Raw genomic sequence first — 16,892 nt, 5'->3', positions numbered from 1 at the left:
CCAGAATGGTCCATAAAACCTAAAAAAATTGTCCGGGCCGAAAAATATAGATTTTTGCAATTTGATTAAAAAAATTGTTAAAAATAATTTGGAGTTCTTGAACCTTATTCTCGGATGTCTTACTATAAGAGAAAATTTCTTTTATTTTATCATTAAAAAAAAACTGGGTTATACATTATTCTGTCAATCAATACGTACCACTGTAATTTTGAAACAATGGGAGAATTTGCAATTTTATTCTATTTTTGTAGTAGGTACTAATAAAATTGTATATTCAACTAGATACATGTTCGGTATACCTTGCAGCTGTATTTTGGTTGCTTTCGACAATGATTCAAATATTGTGACAATTGTACTATTATAATACTTATTTCTTTCATCAGAACAGTAGTGTACCACTGTCGATGCTTTCATACTTCATACCTAATTCAAAATACTTAAATGATGGACTATACATTATTCACCATGGTGGTATATTTTTGCAACTATATGTTTCTTCTGGCTTCGTTAGCATAATATTGTAAATATTATTATTATTACATTCCAGTTTGCGCTTAAGGCCATGGGTACATAATTCGCAAATATTTTACGGCATCCGTACTTTTTCTGTCTTAACACGGCAAATTACGTGTAGTAGTAAAATTCTCACTGGTATGGAAACTGCAGATGTAAACATTAGGTTGACAGTGACATTGTCAATAGAAAGGTAGAGATGGCTATTTCGGATTCGTTCAGTTTTTGAATGTTCTTGGAAACCTTTACTTGTATAAATGATAGGATTATTGTTTCACTAATTATGTATTCAGTGGTTACCATTATTTATATACTATACAAATAGTCGAAAAAGAAAAAAAGTTGTAAAGTTATTTTAATAATATACTGTTACCATGGAAAGCTTAGATAAGGTTTGAACATGTGAAGGACTGCGTTGTATAAATATAGTATTACTCAATTAATTTATAAAGACTTTATTTATTTCTTTATTTGCCTAAATTTTAAATATGGGACGTTGTTACAAGAAATGTGTTACTGAAAAGCGAAGAAATATACGGTTAGCTCAATTGAAGTACCTAAGTACTTTTTTACATAAATCAAATTAATTGCTTTTGTATTTTTCAAATTAATTTTAAATTTATAGTGAAAATATGAAATGGAATTTATTCGAAATGTGGATGAACCGCCGAATGTTAAGAATAAGCTGGACCAGCAGAACCACGAATGAAAAATGACTGAAAATAATAAACACACGTGCTCATCTGGTCAATACTATCAAAATTAGATAGACGTCATATCTAGGACACATAATGCGCCATAGGGAATTTGAGCAGCTCCAGGTAATATTAGAAGGCAAGATCGAAGGTAAAAGGGTTAAAGAAGAAAGAAAAAATCTTGGCTACGAAACATCAGAGATTGAACCCACACAACAGGAAATGACTTAATTCATTAAGCCCAGAATAGAGAGAAATTTGCCATATTGACCTCAATAGAGAAGTCACTTAGGAAAAGGAGCCGAAAATATCATTTTATTATTTTTCTTCCAGAAAAAAAAAAGCGTTAAAACTCTCCGTAAAAAGCGAAAGCTTTAATTATAAAATCTTAAAATCATCTTTATTAAAATATGAGGTCAACATTTAATAATTCACTCAAGAAAATGGGTATAATGCATAAAACATAGTAGATGCTATTGCTTCAGCAAATAGTCACTACTTTGTAGCATTTTCTTTTACATAAAAGTAGGTGCTTTTGTTGAGAAGAACTTACTACACAACAGAAATACCTACTGCTGACCTGAAGTATCTACTACAAAGCGTAGCGCCAGCCGTGTCTGTATTACACCAATCGTGATGGAATTAGTTTTCCATGATTTGTGAATTCACATTTTTACGTACCAAATTATTAGAATTGTACATGAGTAAAAATGAACAATTGTTATTTGTTAATCTTCTTCACAATTATTAAATTTTATCTGATAAAAGAATGACCCCAAAAATTAAGAATCTTCTTCTTAGTTTGTAAATTTTTCTATGACACACATTCATAAATGTTGCCATATTGTGACAAAAAAATACCTACACCGAAGACGTCCATCCATCAACTTCACTTAAACTGAAGCAAAATACATACTACTAAACAAGCACATACTTCAAAAGCGTAGTATATTCTTATATGTATCTGGTAAATAATAGCAAATACTACGGAGAAAAGCAAATGCTTTGTAAGTGTAGTGAAATCTTCAAAAATGTAGTACGTACGTGAAGCATTAGCATTTACTACGTTTTATGCCACCATGGTCACTTTATAGCTAAACTCGTACCTATTTACGGTTATCGGAACAAACTCTTATAAAATAATGCTTTTATTTGAACTTTAATGACTTTAAATACTTGGATTTTCCATCAATAATAATAAACAATAAATAACTTTTTATTAATTGTACGCCTTAAATCAATTATTATTTTTCAAATACACTATCAATACTATTTAATAAACAACTCTTTGATTGATTTTATTATCATCGTAAAAGCGTTAAAAAGCAGTAGCAGAATCAACTGCTATATCAAAATAGCGGGTCGGACACATCTCTACTTGTCACTGTCTTGAGTCTTGTCATAACATTATATTCGACTGATTGCGTTGTATGACAAAGATAGCGAATGTTCAATGTGGAAAATATCACCACGGACATGGTGCCCATTTTTTTCGAATCCTGAAAAAACTAATAAATATTTTTAAAAAATTTAAACACAAAATGAAAGACTAAATTATTATCGAGGGCCAAAAGTCACTTAGAATATATAAGAAGTTTCTGTCGAATGAGATATTTGAAATTAAAAATCACACTACATTTTCTCTTAGTTTTTTACCCTTGTAACTTATTAAAATAAACATTATAGAAGTTCTCAGGGACTTTCGGCCCTCGCTAATAACGTAATCTGTCATTCTGCATTTAAATTTTTCAAAAATACTTATTAGTTTTCTCAGGATTCAAAAAAAATGAATCCCCATTTGAATAGCATTGCAGCCGAAAATACGTACCCATCCTCTTAATCTGTGTCAAATTGTATAGGTTACCGGCCAGATCCGATTTCAAGATAAACTAGTTTGGCTATTAGGCCTGTCAAAAGCACTTTTTAAATCCACAAAACCACTTTTCCATTATTTGTCTGATAATAAAAATTGCGTATATTATACCGCGGTTCTTCCGGAAGCCTTTGCAACAAAAACGAAGTTGTGTTGTGGCAGAATAGATATAGCTTTAAAGGGTAGTTACTTATTTATGGAAGTTTCCTCAAACTAGGCTAGCTGGAAATTGAAGAGACTAAACAGTAGGGCTCAGGGGAGGATCAGGCCGTATTTGCACGCCCTAGTAAGACGGTACCTACTGAAATACTTGAATGATAAAGAAAATAAATTAATATAAGGAGTAATGAAAAGAAAAGAACTATTGACCAAGAAGATATTCAGAAGTAGTGTTGAGCGCCAGGGAAGAATTGAATATAGTCCTCTCCACGTGACCTATATTGCTGTACCTAACTAATATTATTAAAAAGGTAGGATAATAAAACATATAAGTATGTACAACCAACAAATTTAATGAAAAAAAAATACCTATAACCCCTATATACAATTTTATATAAACTAGCTAACCAACTTACGTACTAAGCTAGTACGCTCCTGTCTATTACACAGATATTACAGTAGAGAAAAGCAAATATATTGAATTTATTATACCAAGACAGTTAATGGATCTAAATATGTGTGTACAAAAACTTATTATTAAGGTGGATTACAATATTGGTTGACAATCCCACATCTGATCGGAATGACACACCGGACAATACTGATATATTGTGATAATAACCGAGATAGTGTGCACAGTATCTTACCAGATAGGTTATGGTCTCCGGACTATTTTAAATAAAATAAAATACAAATACAATAATGAAAATGACATATAACATTTGTTGAAAAGAAAAATATTGATTATGATCACGTTAATTGATTTTAGAAAAATGAATTTATATGATTATTAAGATTATATATGTTATTAAAAATGTTAAAGTTGAAATATGTTATGTAAAAGAATTGAAAATGTAAATTTTAATAATAAAACCTGTCGTTTCTACAAACAGTAGGCCTGTGGCTTCTCCAAACTCCGGTTAAGTTGATGCGGGAGAGCCAACTAAGGTATCTTCCGGGTTTCCTCTACCTTAGGGGGAGTACTTCTTACCAACCAGAAGGTACGAAGATGTGGTGCGACAAGGAGGTACTTCCTAGCACCGGGAAAACTGTCTATCTCCAAAAAACAAAAAAATAAAATCCATCCAATGCCAAATAACCCAAAATGATCGTCTATTCCATATTCAAAAAGATTGACTTAATCTTGATCTCCACCAGTGGCTAAAAAAACAAACCTTGATCAGCTGATTGCCTTGACCACACAAGAAACAGGGCCTCTGCAAAAAGGTGTACCACCTTATCAGAACTTGACAGAGAAAAAAATCTAAGAAAAAATGAAGTTTGATGTACTTGCTTGAAATGTCATTGACCTTGATTATCCTTGACTGGAAAGAGCCTTTTTAAACGAATATAAGGAAGTATTTGAACAAGTAAATATGAATCTGGTAATCAAGATTACTTTAAGGAGTTATATAAATGAGAGAATAAGAATGGTCATTGATTCCAAACTGATTTTGAACTGGAAGTATATAGTTAGAAAGAATTCTTTTCTCTGTAGAAAAAAAAATAAGTGCGATGGTATTGAAGTATTGCAAATCTGATGATTGAAGAATAACAATTCATTTGAAGATAATATATGTAAGATATTTGAAATGAATAACAGGGTTATTTTTTTATTTAAGGAAAAACATAATTTTTTTAATACATACCCATTACTCTTCAAAAAGGTGTTGGAAAACAAAAAAAACCTCTTCTTTTCAAAACACTTAACAACCAAGAACAAAACAACTTCTTCCCACGTAAACTTATATTCTATTCAAACATTTCACCTAAAATTTTATATTCTCTGTAATGGCCACTGGTGTGATGGGTCTGCTTTCAACAACAGCCGAGATTGAAGTGACGAATAGCCCCTTCTGCAATGACAATCACGTCAGCCGGAAGCCGTATCGACACACAAACCAACTTCTAGGTTCCGAATTCCCCAAAAGTTACCAATTTTGTCGTCGATCAACTGCAACTTTCAATACAATTGTCTGTAAAGTTGGTTGCATACCTAGTTCCTATTGGAATAAATATTTTAGTAACGATGGTAATAACTAATCGTTACACCTTGTCGTTCATCTGTCATGTTCGCTTTTTCCTCGATTTTATCTTTTATGACTGCCGTCAACAATTTTAATTTACTATTAATTCATCAGACTAATGCCTCTATAATTTTCAGTATTTTTCGAGTCTCCCTTTGTAAGTATTGGTAGCAGGAGACTTTCGTTCCATTCCGCTGGTAATACTCCGATATTTATTATATCGACGAATAATTTTAGGAGCCATTTGGGTAGTGTTGTTCCTCTATATTTTAGCAGTTTATTGTTTAACTTATCAGGACCAGGTGCTTTTCTATTTTTTAATTTTTTTATTCGTTCTTGTAGCTCCTCTTCTGATCTTAGTACCCTATCGTGAATTTCGTTAATGTTTCTTTCTCTGTTCTCTTCTTCTCCTTCTCCATATAATTTCGTGAAATGCTCAGTCCATGGTTCGTCCGTAATGTTATCTATCCGTACAAGTTCATTCATTTCTGTTTTTATCTCCTTATCATCTTCCACACCTTTTTCTGGGATCCATAGAGTTCGTATTCCGTATCTTTTGTGAATTTCTCCCAGTGTTATTTCTTGATGTTATCTATTTCTTGGTTTACTCTATTCCTAATTCTCACGTAGTCTTCTCGTGCCTCCGGTATCTTCAGTCTTTTGTATTCGCGGTGTGCAAGTACTTGGAAGGGATACGTTAAACGATCGTGCGCGAATAGCGGAGAAATATTGCAACTTTCTTAAATAATTCATATTGTCAATTGAAGTTGTCAAATTGACGTACATTTCATATCTACTGTCATTGAAAAAGAAAAATTATATGTTGCTCCACAATATTGATATGATATGCAATTATTATATATAATATATAATAAAGGTAAATTTAATTAATTGTATTTTGCTTGCAGTACTGCATTTTAATAACTAATTTTATTTACTACATACAATTGTTTACGTTTTAATAACATAACCTGAATCTTATTTTTTCTTATTATTTTTTTGGGCTATGGCCTTGACAATTATCCAGTAACCAGGACTAATATAATTGGCCAATATAATTAAAAGTGCGAATAAAGTTGCAGAGCGTAGAAACCAGGTGTCGCTTTGCCGAACTTGCACGGTCCCAATATTAGGAAAGCTTGTTTCTTTTGATACCTATGCTAGTGTTTTCACTAACCCCTTCGTCATACAATGGAGTTTTGTATTCCTGTAAATTAGTTATATTTTTTATTTTTAATTATTGTTTGAATTTTATTATTACCTACGTGTTTTTTAATTGCTATTTATTCACTTCATTTCTAAAAACAAGTCAAAAGATGAACCCAACCTTACAAATCCTTACATAACTACATAATTATCTCGTAACTTCACGTATAACCTCGTGTTAGAAAATGGAAGGTGACACATCAGATAACTCAAGAAGTAACGCAAGTAGTTAAATTAAATATGAGACATCACACCAGTTCGACGAGTATAACTTTACGATAGGATTAGGTAAATACTTAACGCTATATTTAACTTGAGTGATACATCACAGGGCTGATTAATGGTTTGTGAATTGGCTGAATTGACAACCAGCTTCATTTAAAGGGGAGGTCTGTAATATACTCATTAGAATTTTTTATTGGTGCCACGCTAATACTGCCAAATTGCATAAAAAAATTCACAGTTGTTATTGTTTAATCAAATTTTACTCGAGTTTTGTAGATTTTAATGTACCTATTAATCTCCAAAAATATTTTTTCTACGAGCGTGCAAAAATGTCTACTTTCGCGCACGCATTTTAGTTTAGAAAGTTTCACTTTTCCGCACGCGTGTTACTTTTCCGCACGCGTGTTACTTTTCCGCACGCGGTTTTTACTTTTCCGCACGCGTGTTACTTTTCCGCACGCGGTTTTTACTTTTCCGCACGCGTGTTAATTTAGATATGTTAATATGGCCTTAAAGTAATTATAATACATGCAATAAACTAATATTTAGATATTATTTACTAATTTATTTCAAATATATCTTATTGTGTTCCTGTTTTAATGAAATTAACTCGACAATTCGATGAAATAAAATTATTTTGACATAATATTCGAAAGTCAAATCGGTAGACAATAACAGTCGTTTTGAATCATCGTCATGGAAACCAAGATCGTCGTCATGCTAACTAATTATATTGAAAGTTTGGTTTTGACAAACTTGTCAAAGAATTAATTTGTGTATGTATTTTCATATTAATTAAATTAATTGATTAAGATTTGGTAATTTTTTAAAGACTCTTAGAAAAAATATTGTTCCTAACTCTTGCAGAAAGTCTCTTTTCCGCACTTGACTGCTTGCCGAACTCCCGCTTCGCGTCGTTCGGCAAACTGCAGTCGCGTGCGGAAAATAATGACTTTCTGCACTTGTTAGGAAAATAACTATTTCAGATTTTGTAAACCTTCTGTTCTTATATTTAATTATAAATATTCTCATTTGCAGGATATTTCCATAGAACGCCCCGGATGGACGTTTCTGTTGATATTGGCAGGAACGGCAACAACGATAGGACTGTCATTACCAGTAGGATACAATATAGGCGTTGTAAATACTCCTGCAGAGGTGGGTAACATTTTAATGCACTTTGTTTTAAATTTAATGGAGACCAGTTCTGGTGACATGCTGTTTTAATTATTAGTACCTTGTCATTTAATATGAGGAAGAACATAAATCTATATAAATGGTGTAAGAGATAAATCTCTCTATATACTCTCTCTCTCTCTCTCTCTCTCTCTCTCTCTCTTTCTCTCTCTCTCTCTCTCTCTATCTCTCTCTCTCTATCTCTCTCTCTCTCTGTAGCTTCACTAGTTTCGTGGGTCTTGGCTCATCGTACGATTTATCTCTAGCTTCTTAGGTCCATCATATCTTTTCTCCAATCTTCTACATCCATGGTGGTTAAGTCTTAAAATGTTCCAATTCCATCTATCAATCTGGAAAAAATAGTGGCAGATGGAACATCATGATATAGGTAGTAGGTATTAGGGAAGTACAAACGCAGAAAAAGGAAGAGCACAACAGATATCAAGAAATCTTAAGTAAAAGTAACGTGCTGAACTCTCTTTTGATGTCTCGCTGGAACTGGGTAATTCATAATTGTTTCTTGCAGTAAACTGATTACCTTTGAATTTTCTTTTAATATCATGATTATTTCGATCCATACCCTTACTTCGACTGCCTTTTAAATAACCACCAGATCCAGGCATTTTTTTTATTTTCAAAACAATAATTTTCGATAAATTTCAATCATATGTGCTCGCTTTTAGAAAGCAGAAATTTTAGAAAGCAACTGTCGAGTTGCAGTTGCACAGGTGAGGCGTCGCACACAGTGCTGTATACAAACGAGTTTTACCTCAGTAGGTACTGGTATTAATACAGCTGTAACTTCGGATCTATTTCGAATTTCTTAGTAAAATTTTACGACAGTATTTCTATGATACTAAGGAATTTTTTACGTAAAACAAAAAATCTTGCAATGCATTATGTATCTATAGTTCTAGATAAAGTATTTTTAATGAGGATTAGGGATTAGATCAATAATCCTATTTCTAATCATTAATCCCACTTTACCATACATTTTTAAATCATCACGTGTTTATCATAATTATCTTTAATATTAACCTTTGTTCCCATTTTCTGTATAAATTAAAATAAAGATACTTTGAAATTTAAATTTTACTTCATGGCATACCTTTTGTTTACCGTAATTAAAATTTCTAGTAAAACAATAAAATGCGTATTATCTGGTCTAGTATTAGAGGTCTTGTAATCACTTCAAACATTCAATAACTTAGAAATAGGCAAGGCAATGAAGCAGTAAACGTACTTACTTCTAACAATATAACATTACTCTGGGCTAATTAGCAAAATGCATGGAAAAGGTATTTACCAGCAATTTTATTGCTGAAATGGAATTATAAGATCCTATATATTAATAATATACATATGCAAAGTCCGCAGATAGTGTGCTACTTTTTTTATAAACAAAATGGCGCCGACAAATCGTGTTTTTTTCAATTATTGCTCTATAACTCTGAAGATTTTAACTTTATAACAAAAACACTCAAATAAAAATTCACCGCAATTAAATTCTGCATAGAGGTATGTTTTTCCCGATTTGCTCCGACGAAAATTTTCCTCGGAAAATGCGGGTTTTCCCAACAAAATCTCCAATTTTCAAATAAAGTTTTACGTAAGTAATTATTTATCAATAGTTAAATAACTTACTAACATAAAAGCTTTCTTGGTATAGATAGTAATTCCAGAAGCCGGTGAAAATTAAACGAATATTTTAGCAACAACTCGATTGTTAATTAACAATTTACGATCGAAATAATAACCAAAATAATGATACATTGATCAAACTTATAACGATTATATAAAGATGAGATGCTTATTTAATATTTTATTGACAAATATAAATTTTTCGTTTTTTGCATAATCTATAAATTTTGAAAAAAAAATAGTTAATACTCTGGTCTAATTAGCAAAGTACAAGGAAAGGTTATTTACCAACAATTTTATTGCTGGAATCGAATACTATGATCGTATATATTACAAGGTATATTCCAAGGTATAGGTATTCCAAGTCCACAGATAGTGTGCTACTTTTTTATAAACAAAATGACGCCCCCAAATCGTGTTTTTTAATTATTGCTCTATAACCCCGAAGATTTTAACTTTACACCAAAAACACTCAAATAAAAATTCACCGCAATTTAATTCTACATAGAGGCATGTTTTTCCCGATTTGCTCAGACGAAAATTTTCCTGGGAAAATGTGGGTTTTCCCAAAAAAATCTCGAATTTTCAAATTAATTTTTTGGGCAAGTAATTATTTATCAATAATTAAATAACTTAGTGAAATAAAAGCTTTCTTGGTGTAGATTATAATTGCAGAAGCCGATGAAAATTAAACAAATATTTTAGCAACAGTTCAATTGTTAATTAACAATTTACAGTCGTAATAACAATCAAAATAATCATGAGACATTGATCAAACTTAGAAAGATTATAAAAATAAGATGCCTATTTAATATTTTGTCGACAAAATATAAATTTTAGTTATAAACAAATAGTTTTAAACAAATTAACATTTCTCAGAAATTCTTTATTATATCCTAATTTTAAAAAATACTTAAAATGCGTACTTCAAAGGTCTTGAAAATTAATGCTTTAAAACTTTTTTTCAACTATTTGCAAAAAAGTTATGAAACAGCAAAGTAAATATACGATTGATCCGTTGTTTATAATTTGTTTTAATTGTTTCAAAGGTTAAAAGTGAGTCTGTGCTACAATCTAATTACTCACAAAGAATATCAAATATTAGTTCAATGGTTATATTTTAATCAAAGATTAAAAATATTTTTTTTTATAATTTTTAGCGCGAAAGTAGGCTTGATACAGAGCCGGAGCTAAAATGTTCACTCACTCGAAGCGACTGACACGCAGCATACATAATAATATAATAACGGCGGTCGTCGCGTCGCTTCGAGTGAAAATTTTAGCTACAGTACTGTATTAGTGTACTTTCGCGCGTGTAAATTACAAAAAAATATATTTATAATCTTTAATTAAAATATAACCATTAAACTAATAATCGATATTTTTTGTAAATAATTATTTAATTTTTTAACTTAATTTATTTAACTTTAAACTCACTTTTAAGCTTTGAAAGAATTAAAAAATATATAAACAACGTAGTAATCGTATGTTTACTTTGCTGCTTCATAACTTTTTTGCAAAAGTTTTAAAGCATTCATTTTCAAGATCTTTGAAATACGCATTTTAACTATTTTTTAAAATTAGAATATAATAAAAACTTTCTGAGAAACGTTAATTTGTTTATAACTATTTTTTTTAACATTTAAAGATTGTGCAAAAAAATAAAAAATTTATATTTTGTCGACAAAATATTAAATAGGCATCTCATCTTTATAAGATTTCAAAGTTGGATCAGTGTATCATAATTATTTTGGTTATTATTGCGACCGTAAATTATTAGTTAACAATTGAATTGTTGTTAAAATATTCATTCAATTTTCATCAGCTTCTGGAACTATAATCTAAACCAAGAAGGCTTTTAAGTCACCAAATTATTTAATTATTGGCAGATAATTACTCATCTAAAATTTTATTTGAAAATTAAAGATTTTGTTGGGAAAACCCTCATTTTTCGAGGAAAATTTTCGTCGGAGCATATCGGAAAAAACATATCCCTATGCAGAATTTAATTGCAGTGAATTTTTATTTGAGTGTTTTTGTTGTAAAGTTAAAATCTTCGGAGTTATAGAGCAATAATTGAAAAAAACACGATTTTCGGGCGCCATTTTGTTTATAAAAAAAGTAGCACACTATCTGCGGACTTTGTATAGCTATATTATTATATATATATATATATATATATATATATATATATATATATATATATATATATATATATATATATATATATACTACATTGAAAACTTTTGTTTTCAATATTTCCACAAAATTTATTAAACATTAATATTACTACACCCGTTTCGGCAGACTGCCTTTCTCAAGTGATGGGTTTTTACAATGCGTCTACACTTTAAAGTCCCTAACTGAATACAAAAACTTAAATAAACAAAATTTTAAATCAAAATCTGCATAAGAAAGCCCTAAAATTAGTCTTCCCACTACCGCAGAAAAAGCTCTTCTGGATTCTGCTCTACCACCACATATATCGGCATGATATCAACGAAAATAGCTAAACACATAAGAAAGAAAGAAATAACACCAGCTTTCAGAACTAACAAAAACTTAGGCAAATATATTAAGGACAAGAGCCAAAAGAGAAAGCAATTACATAGTGGTGTATACAACCTGACATGTGGTTACTGTCCAAAAACTTACATCGGTCAAACTGGCAGAACCTTTTACAAAGGCATAGCGGAACACAAAAGGGCTTTCAATAATAGAAAAACAGAATCGATGTACGCACTTCACCTTCTAGATAATAATCATTCTTTTAGTGAACAGTATCAAATTCTCCATATTCAAAAGAAAGACCTTAAGTTATCATTATTAGAATCTATGAGACTTGAGACAAACCTATTTGAAACTTACTGGATGTTAGCGATCAGATTTTCCATTAACTCTCTGTTTCTTGCAATGTGTATCATATTATATTGTTTTAGTTGTCATTAGTTTTCATTTTGTTTTGTCTTCCATTTTCTTGGTAAGATGATGGCGCCCAATCCACCGATTCTGAGCAACGAAGCCTTTGTTTATTCCATTGTAGCCCATATGTAGCCCTTTGCTGACATACTAACGTCTTTTGTCAATTCTGTTTTCGTTATCCAACTGGATGAAATTATACGTCTTAATTACAATGTACACGTACGGGGCCTTGTACAATCAGCGTGAATTATGTATTTAAGCATATTTGTTATTCATGTACATGAACGCAGTATAAAATAATCACTTGTAAGTGCATACAGTAGCGCGTCATCAATATAACTTCGGGAGATAGTATCATACCTTTTTTTGTAAGGTCTGCGAAACTTTGGCAACAGTGCTTCAGGATTGTTTGACATAACTTGAATGTGACATTAACTCATAGGCGTGCTAAATGCAAGTAATAGAAAACAATTTTGTTATTAATAGTGAATAAATATTTATAAAAATAAACCAATATGGGTGAAAATTTTATGTTAACATAGTAGTCTAGTAAAATAAAATTATACTACATGTAAATCAAAATGTAAATTCGTACAGGTTGAAACAAATTTTATATCAAAGTTTAGGTGGATACAAAAGATATTTTCAAAAAAGTATCCAAATCATACAAGGGGATCATTGTTTAAATAATTAAAAAGGGGTCATTTTTGCAAAAAAATTACTTTTTCAACTGCTGAGGTCATTCAATTACTAATGAAGGTCTATAGTAATATTTTCTGCAAAGTTGAAGGGCAAATCTGTCACATAAGACTTACTAAATTAAATTTGACCCCCTATTTATTTAAATAATTATACATAAAACTTTAAAAACAAATTTGCAAAAAAATATTTTTAGCGTTTTAAATAAGCACTATAAAATATCTTATTTTACAGGAGAAGTTGCGCTATGTTATCAGTATTAATAAAAAAAAAATTGGTCCAAAAATATTTAATATTTTTTAAGATATGGAATTTGTTTATCAAATGTTACTCTATTTTCAATCGCAAAAACGCGGTTGTTGCCAAAGAAATATTCATCTGTGTTAAATCTTATTATTTTTATTTTTCTGTATATTTTCGATAAATGTATTGGTACATTCAAATTTCAATTAAACTTCCCCCTAAAATGGCATTTGAAAATTATTCAAATTTGTTTATAATTTGTTTTTTTTTAATAACGTCGCGGGTATTAAATATTTTGAAATGCTGTTTCGATAATTGGGTTTCTGGTAATTTTTCACTAATTAACAAATATTTTTGTCTTTTTTTCCTATTCTTTTTTTTTTCTTGGAGTTATATTACTATGTGCCCTTTTAGGGCTAAGTTTCATTAAAAATGTCGAATCTCTAAGTTGTAGATTCTATACCTAAAAATATTAAGATTGGTCTAAAATCACTTAAATAAAATGTGACTACTTACTGAGTTACAGGGTGTTTTATTTAAAAATTTAAAAATTATTTTTACCAAGTACTTTCAAACTATTTGACGTATCCTTATCATACTTGGCAGAAAGTGTGGGTACTATACAGTCTACTAAATTGTGATAAATAAAAGTTTCTAGCTACTACCAGAGGCGTACGACAAGGGATAGTTAATGGTTAACCCTTCCCAAATTCTACGCCACTGAGTGAATTACTATTTTAGCGAAATTTGTCGATTCTCCAATACTTTATAAGTAAATAATATACTCTTTACTGGTAACGCTTAAGTCATTAGTTTTCGAGATATTGGATGTTAAAAATGAAACGGCATAGTTATTTTGATTCATTCATTCATTCATTTTAAACTTCCAATATCTCTCAAACTTATGACTTTATCGATACCAATAAAGCTACTTACATACAAAGTATTGGAGAATCGAAAAATTTCGCTAAAATAGTAATTCACTCAGTGGCGTAGAATTTGGGAAGGGTCAATCATTCACTATCCCCTGTCGTACGCCTCTGGAACTAGCTAGAAACGTTTATTAATCACAATTTAGTAGGGTGTATAATAGCCACACTTTCTGCCAAGTATGATAAGGATACGTCAAATAGTTTTAAAGTACTTGGCAACAATAATTTTTAAATTTTTAAATAAAACACCCTGTAACTCAGTAAGTAGCCACATTTTATTTAAGATATTTTAGTTAAATCTTAATATTTTTAGGTCTACAATCTACAACTTAGAGATTTGATATTCTTAATAAAATTTAGCCCTAAAAGGGCCCGTAGTAATATAACTACAAGGAAAAAAAGAAGAAGAAAAAACGACAAAAAAATTTTGTTAATTAACAAAAAATTCCCAAGAACCCAATTATCGAAACGGAATTTCAAAATACTTAATCCCCGCGACGTTACTAAAAAAACAAATTATTAACAAATTTGAATAATTTTCAAATGCCAGTTTAGGGGGAAGTTTAACTGAAATTTAAATGTATCAATACATTTGTCGAAAATATTCATAAAAATAAAAATAATGAGATCTTAAGCAGGTGAATATTTCTTTGGGAACAACCGCGTTTTTGCAATTGAAAATATAGTAACATTTAAAAAACAAATTCAATATCTCAAAAAATATTAAATATTTTCCGACCAATTTTTTTTTACTTAATACTGGTAACATAGCGCAACTTAATCTGTAAAACAAGATATTTTATAGTGCTTATCTAAAACGCTAAAAATAATTTTTTGCAAATTTGTTTTTAAAGTTTTATATACAATTATTTAAATAAATAGGCGGTCAAATTTAATATAGTAAGTCTTATGTGAAATATTTATCCTTCAACTTTACAGAAAAGAATCCCATAGACCTTCATTAATAAGTGAGTTACCTCAGCAGTTAAAAAAGTATTTTTTTTTGCAAAAATGACCCCTTTTTAATTATTTAAACAATGATCCCCTTGTATGATTTGGATACTTTCTTGAAAATATCTTTTGTACCCACCTAAACTTTGATATAAAATTTGTTTTAACCTGTACGAATTTACATTTTGACTTTTTTTTATTTTATTAGGCTATAGGTATTTGCACGAAATAATAATAATAAATAATCATTTCGTTGTGAAGCGAAACAAGAGCCGTCTTATTTTATTTAGTTCATTTATTGTATTTAGTTCAGGAGCGCCAAAGGCACTCTAACTCTATATACTCGCATTAGAATTCGAAATATTTTTACGTAAAATGTACTTATTTACTTAAATGTACAGTGGAACCCCGATAAGTCGGCCCCCGATAACCCGGAAGTCCGGCTAACCCGGACCGATTTTCATCAGACAAAAATTTAACAAATAAACAATTTAACAATTTTATCAAATAAAAATGTATGTAGGTCAAATAATATTTGAGAGATAATGTGTATTTGTGTAATTTGAACACATATAAGTATGTACAACAGTAAAAATGATTCATGCACACGGCGGCAGGCAGAGCGACCGTCTCAGCTTATCGGAAAGAACAGGCACCTGTCTGTATTCCTTTTCCGTTATTTATGTCAAACTGTCTTAGCATTGTTTAAAATAGACGTGACTATTTAAAAATTCTTTTTTAAAACAATGGCCTTAGTCTGTTCTTAAATAACAACATTGTTTTAATCACTTCCGTTCTGTAATCGTGCTTCAGATTGTGTTTGCCTGATTTTTGTCTACGTAATGGTAACAAAACTGTAATGTTAACAAAACGTAAAAATGTTGTGACAATGGAAAAGAAACTAGAAACATTAGGTAGGATTGATAAAGGCGAATCTTTAAAATAAATTTATTGCAGCATCATAATATGATATTATGATACCATAGGTCTGGATCCCGCGTATGAAAAAAAAGTTGATTAATAGCAAGCTAAAAATTTGTTAATAGCTTAAGGGTGTCTAGTCGGATAAACTTTGATATATGAGAACACTGGAACAGGGGCAGTTTTAATTGTGGAACAGGTAAAAAATCTGGAACGGTCAGAACACGAAAATGGCACATTTGTTTTGTCCGACAGAACAGACATAAACTCTCCGAACAGAGATTAAACTCTCATGCAAAAATCAGACTGCTATTTATCACCTGTCATAATTCCTGTCATTTGACATATTATACATGTTCCACTCATTAAAACGCCAATTTGGTGATAAATAGCAGTCTGATTTTTGCATGAGAGTTTAATCTCTGTTCGGAGAGTTTAAGTCTGTTCTGTCGGACAAAATACATGTGCCGTTTTCGTGGTCTGACCGTTCCAAATTTTTAGCCTGTTCCACAGTTAAAACTTCCCCTGTTCCAGTGTTCCCATATATTAATGTTTGTCCGACTAGACACCCTTAAGCTAATAACAAATTTTCAGCTTGCTATTTATCAACTTTTTTTTCGTACGCGGGATCCAGACCTACCATATTATGGTGTCGGTACATCTCTACAGTATGACTGAGTTTTTTACCAAGAAATGAACAAAACTCTAC

The 16,892-nt window shown here is 30.6% G+C and overlaps 1 protein-coding gene across 3 annotated transcripts in view; it reads left to right on the top strand.

Annotated features, from left to right (window-relative positions):
- The window catches only part of LOC126881404 (solute carrier family 2, facilitated glucose transporter member 1-like), a 204,468-nt gene that overhangs the window by 124,311 nt on the left and 63,265 nt on the right, over window positions 1-16,892 (top strand). For all 3 annotated transcript variants that reach the window (XM_050645664.1, XM_050645666.1, XM_050645665.1), the window contains one exon: window positions 7,737-7,856. In XM_050645664.1, the coding sequence (XP_050501621.1) occupies window positions 7,737-7,856 (120 nt within the window). The remainder of the gene's footprint in view (window positions 1-7,736; window positions 7,857-16,892) is intronic.

This window comes from Diabrotica virgifera, chromosome 3 (assembly GCF_917563875.1).
Source record: "Diabrotica virgifera virgifera chromosome 3, PGI_DIABVI_V3a".
In the NCBI taxonomy this organism is placed as follows: Eukaryota; Metazoa; Arthropoda; class Insecta; order Coleoptera; family Chrysomelidae; genus Diabrotica; species Diabrotica virgifera.
The sequence above is the reverse complement of the archived record's forward strand: the minus strand, read 5'-3'. Positions and strand labels throughout refer to the sequence as shown.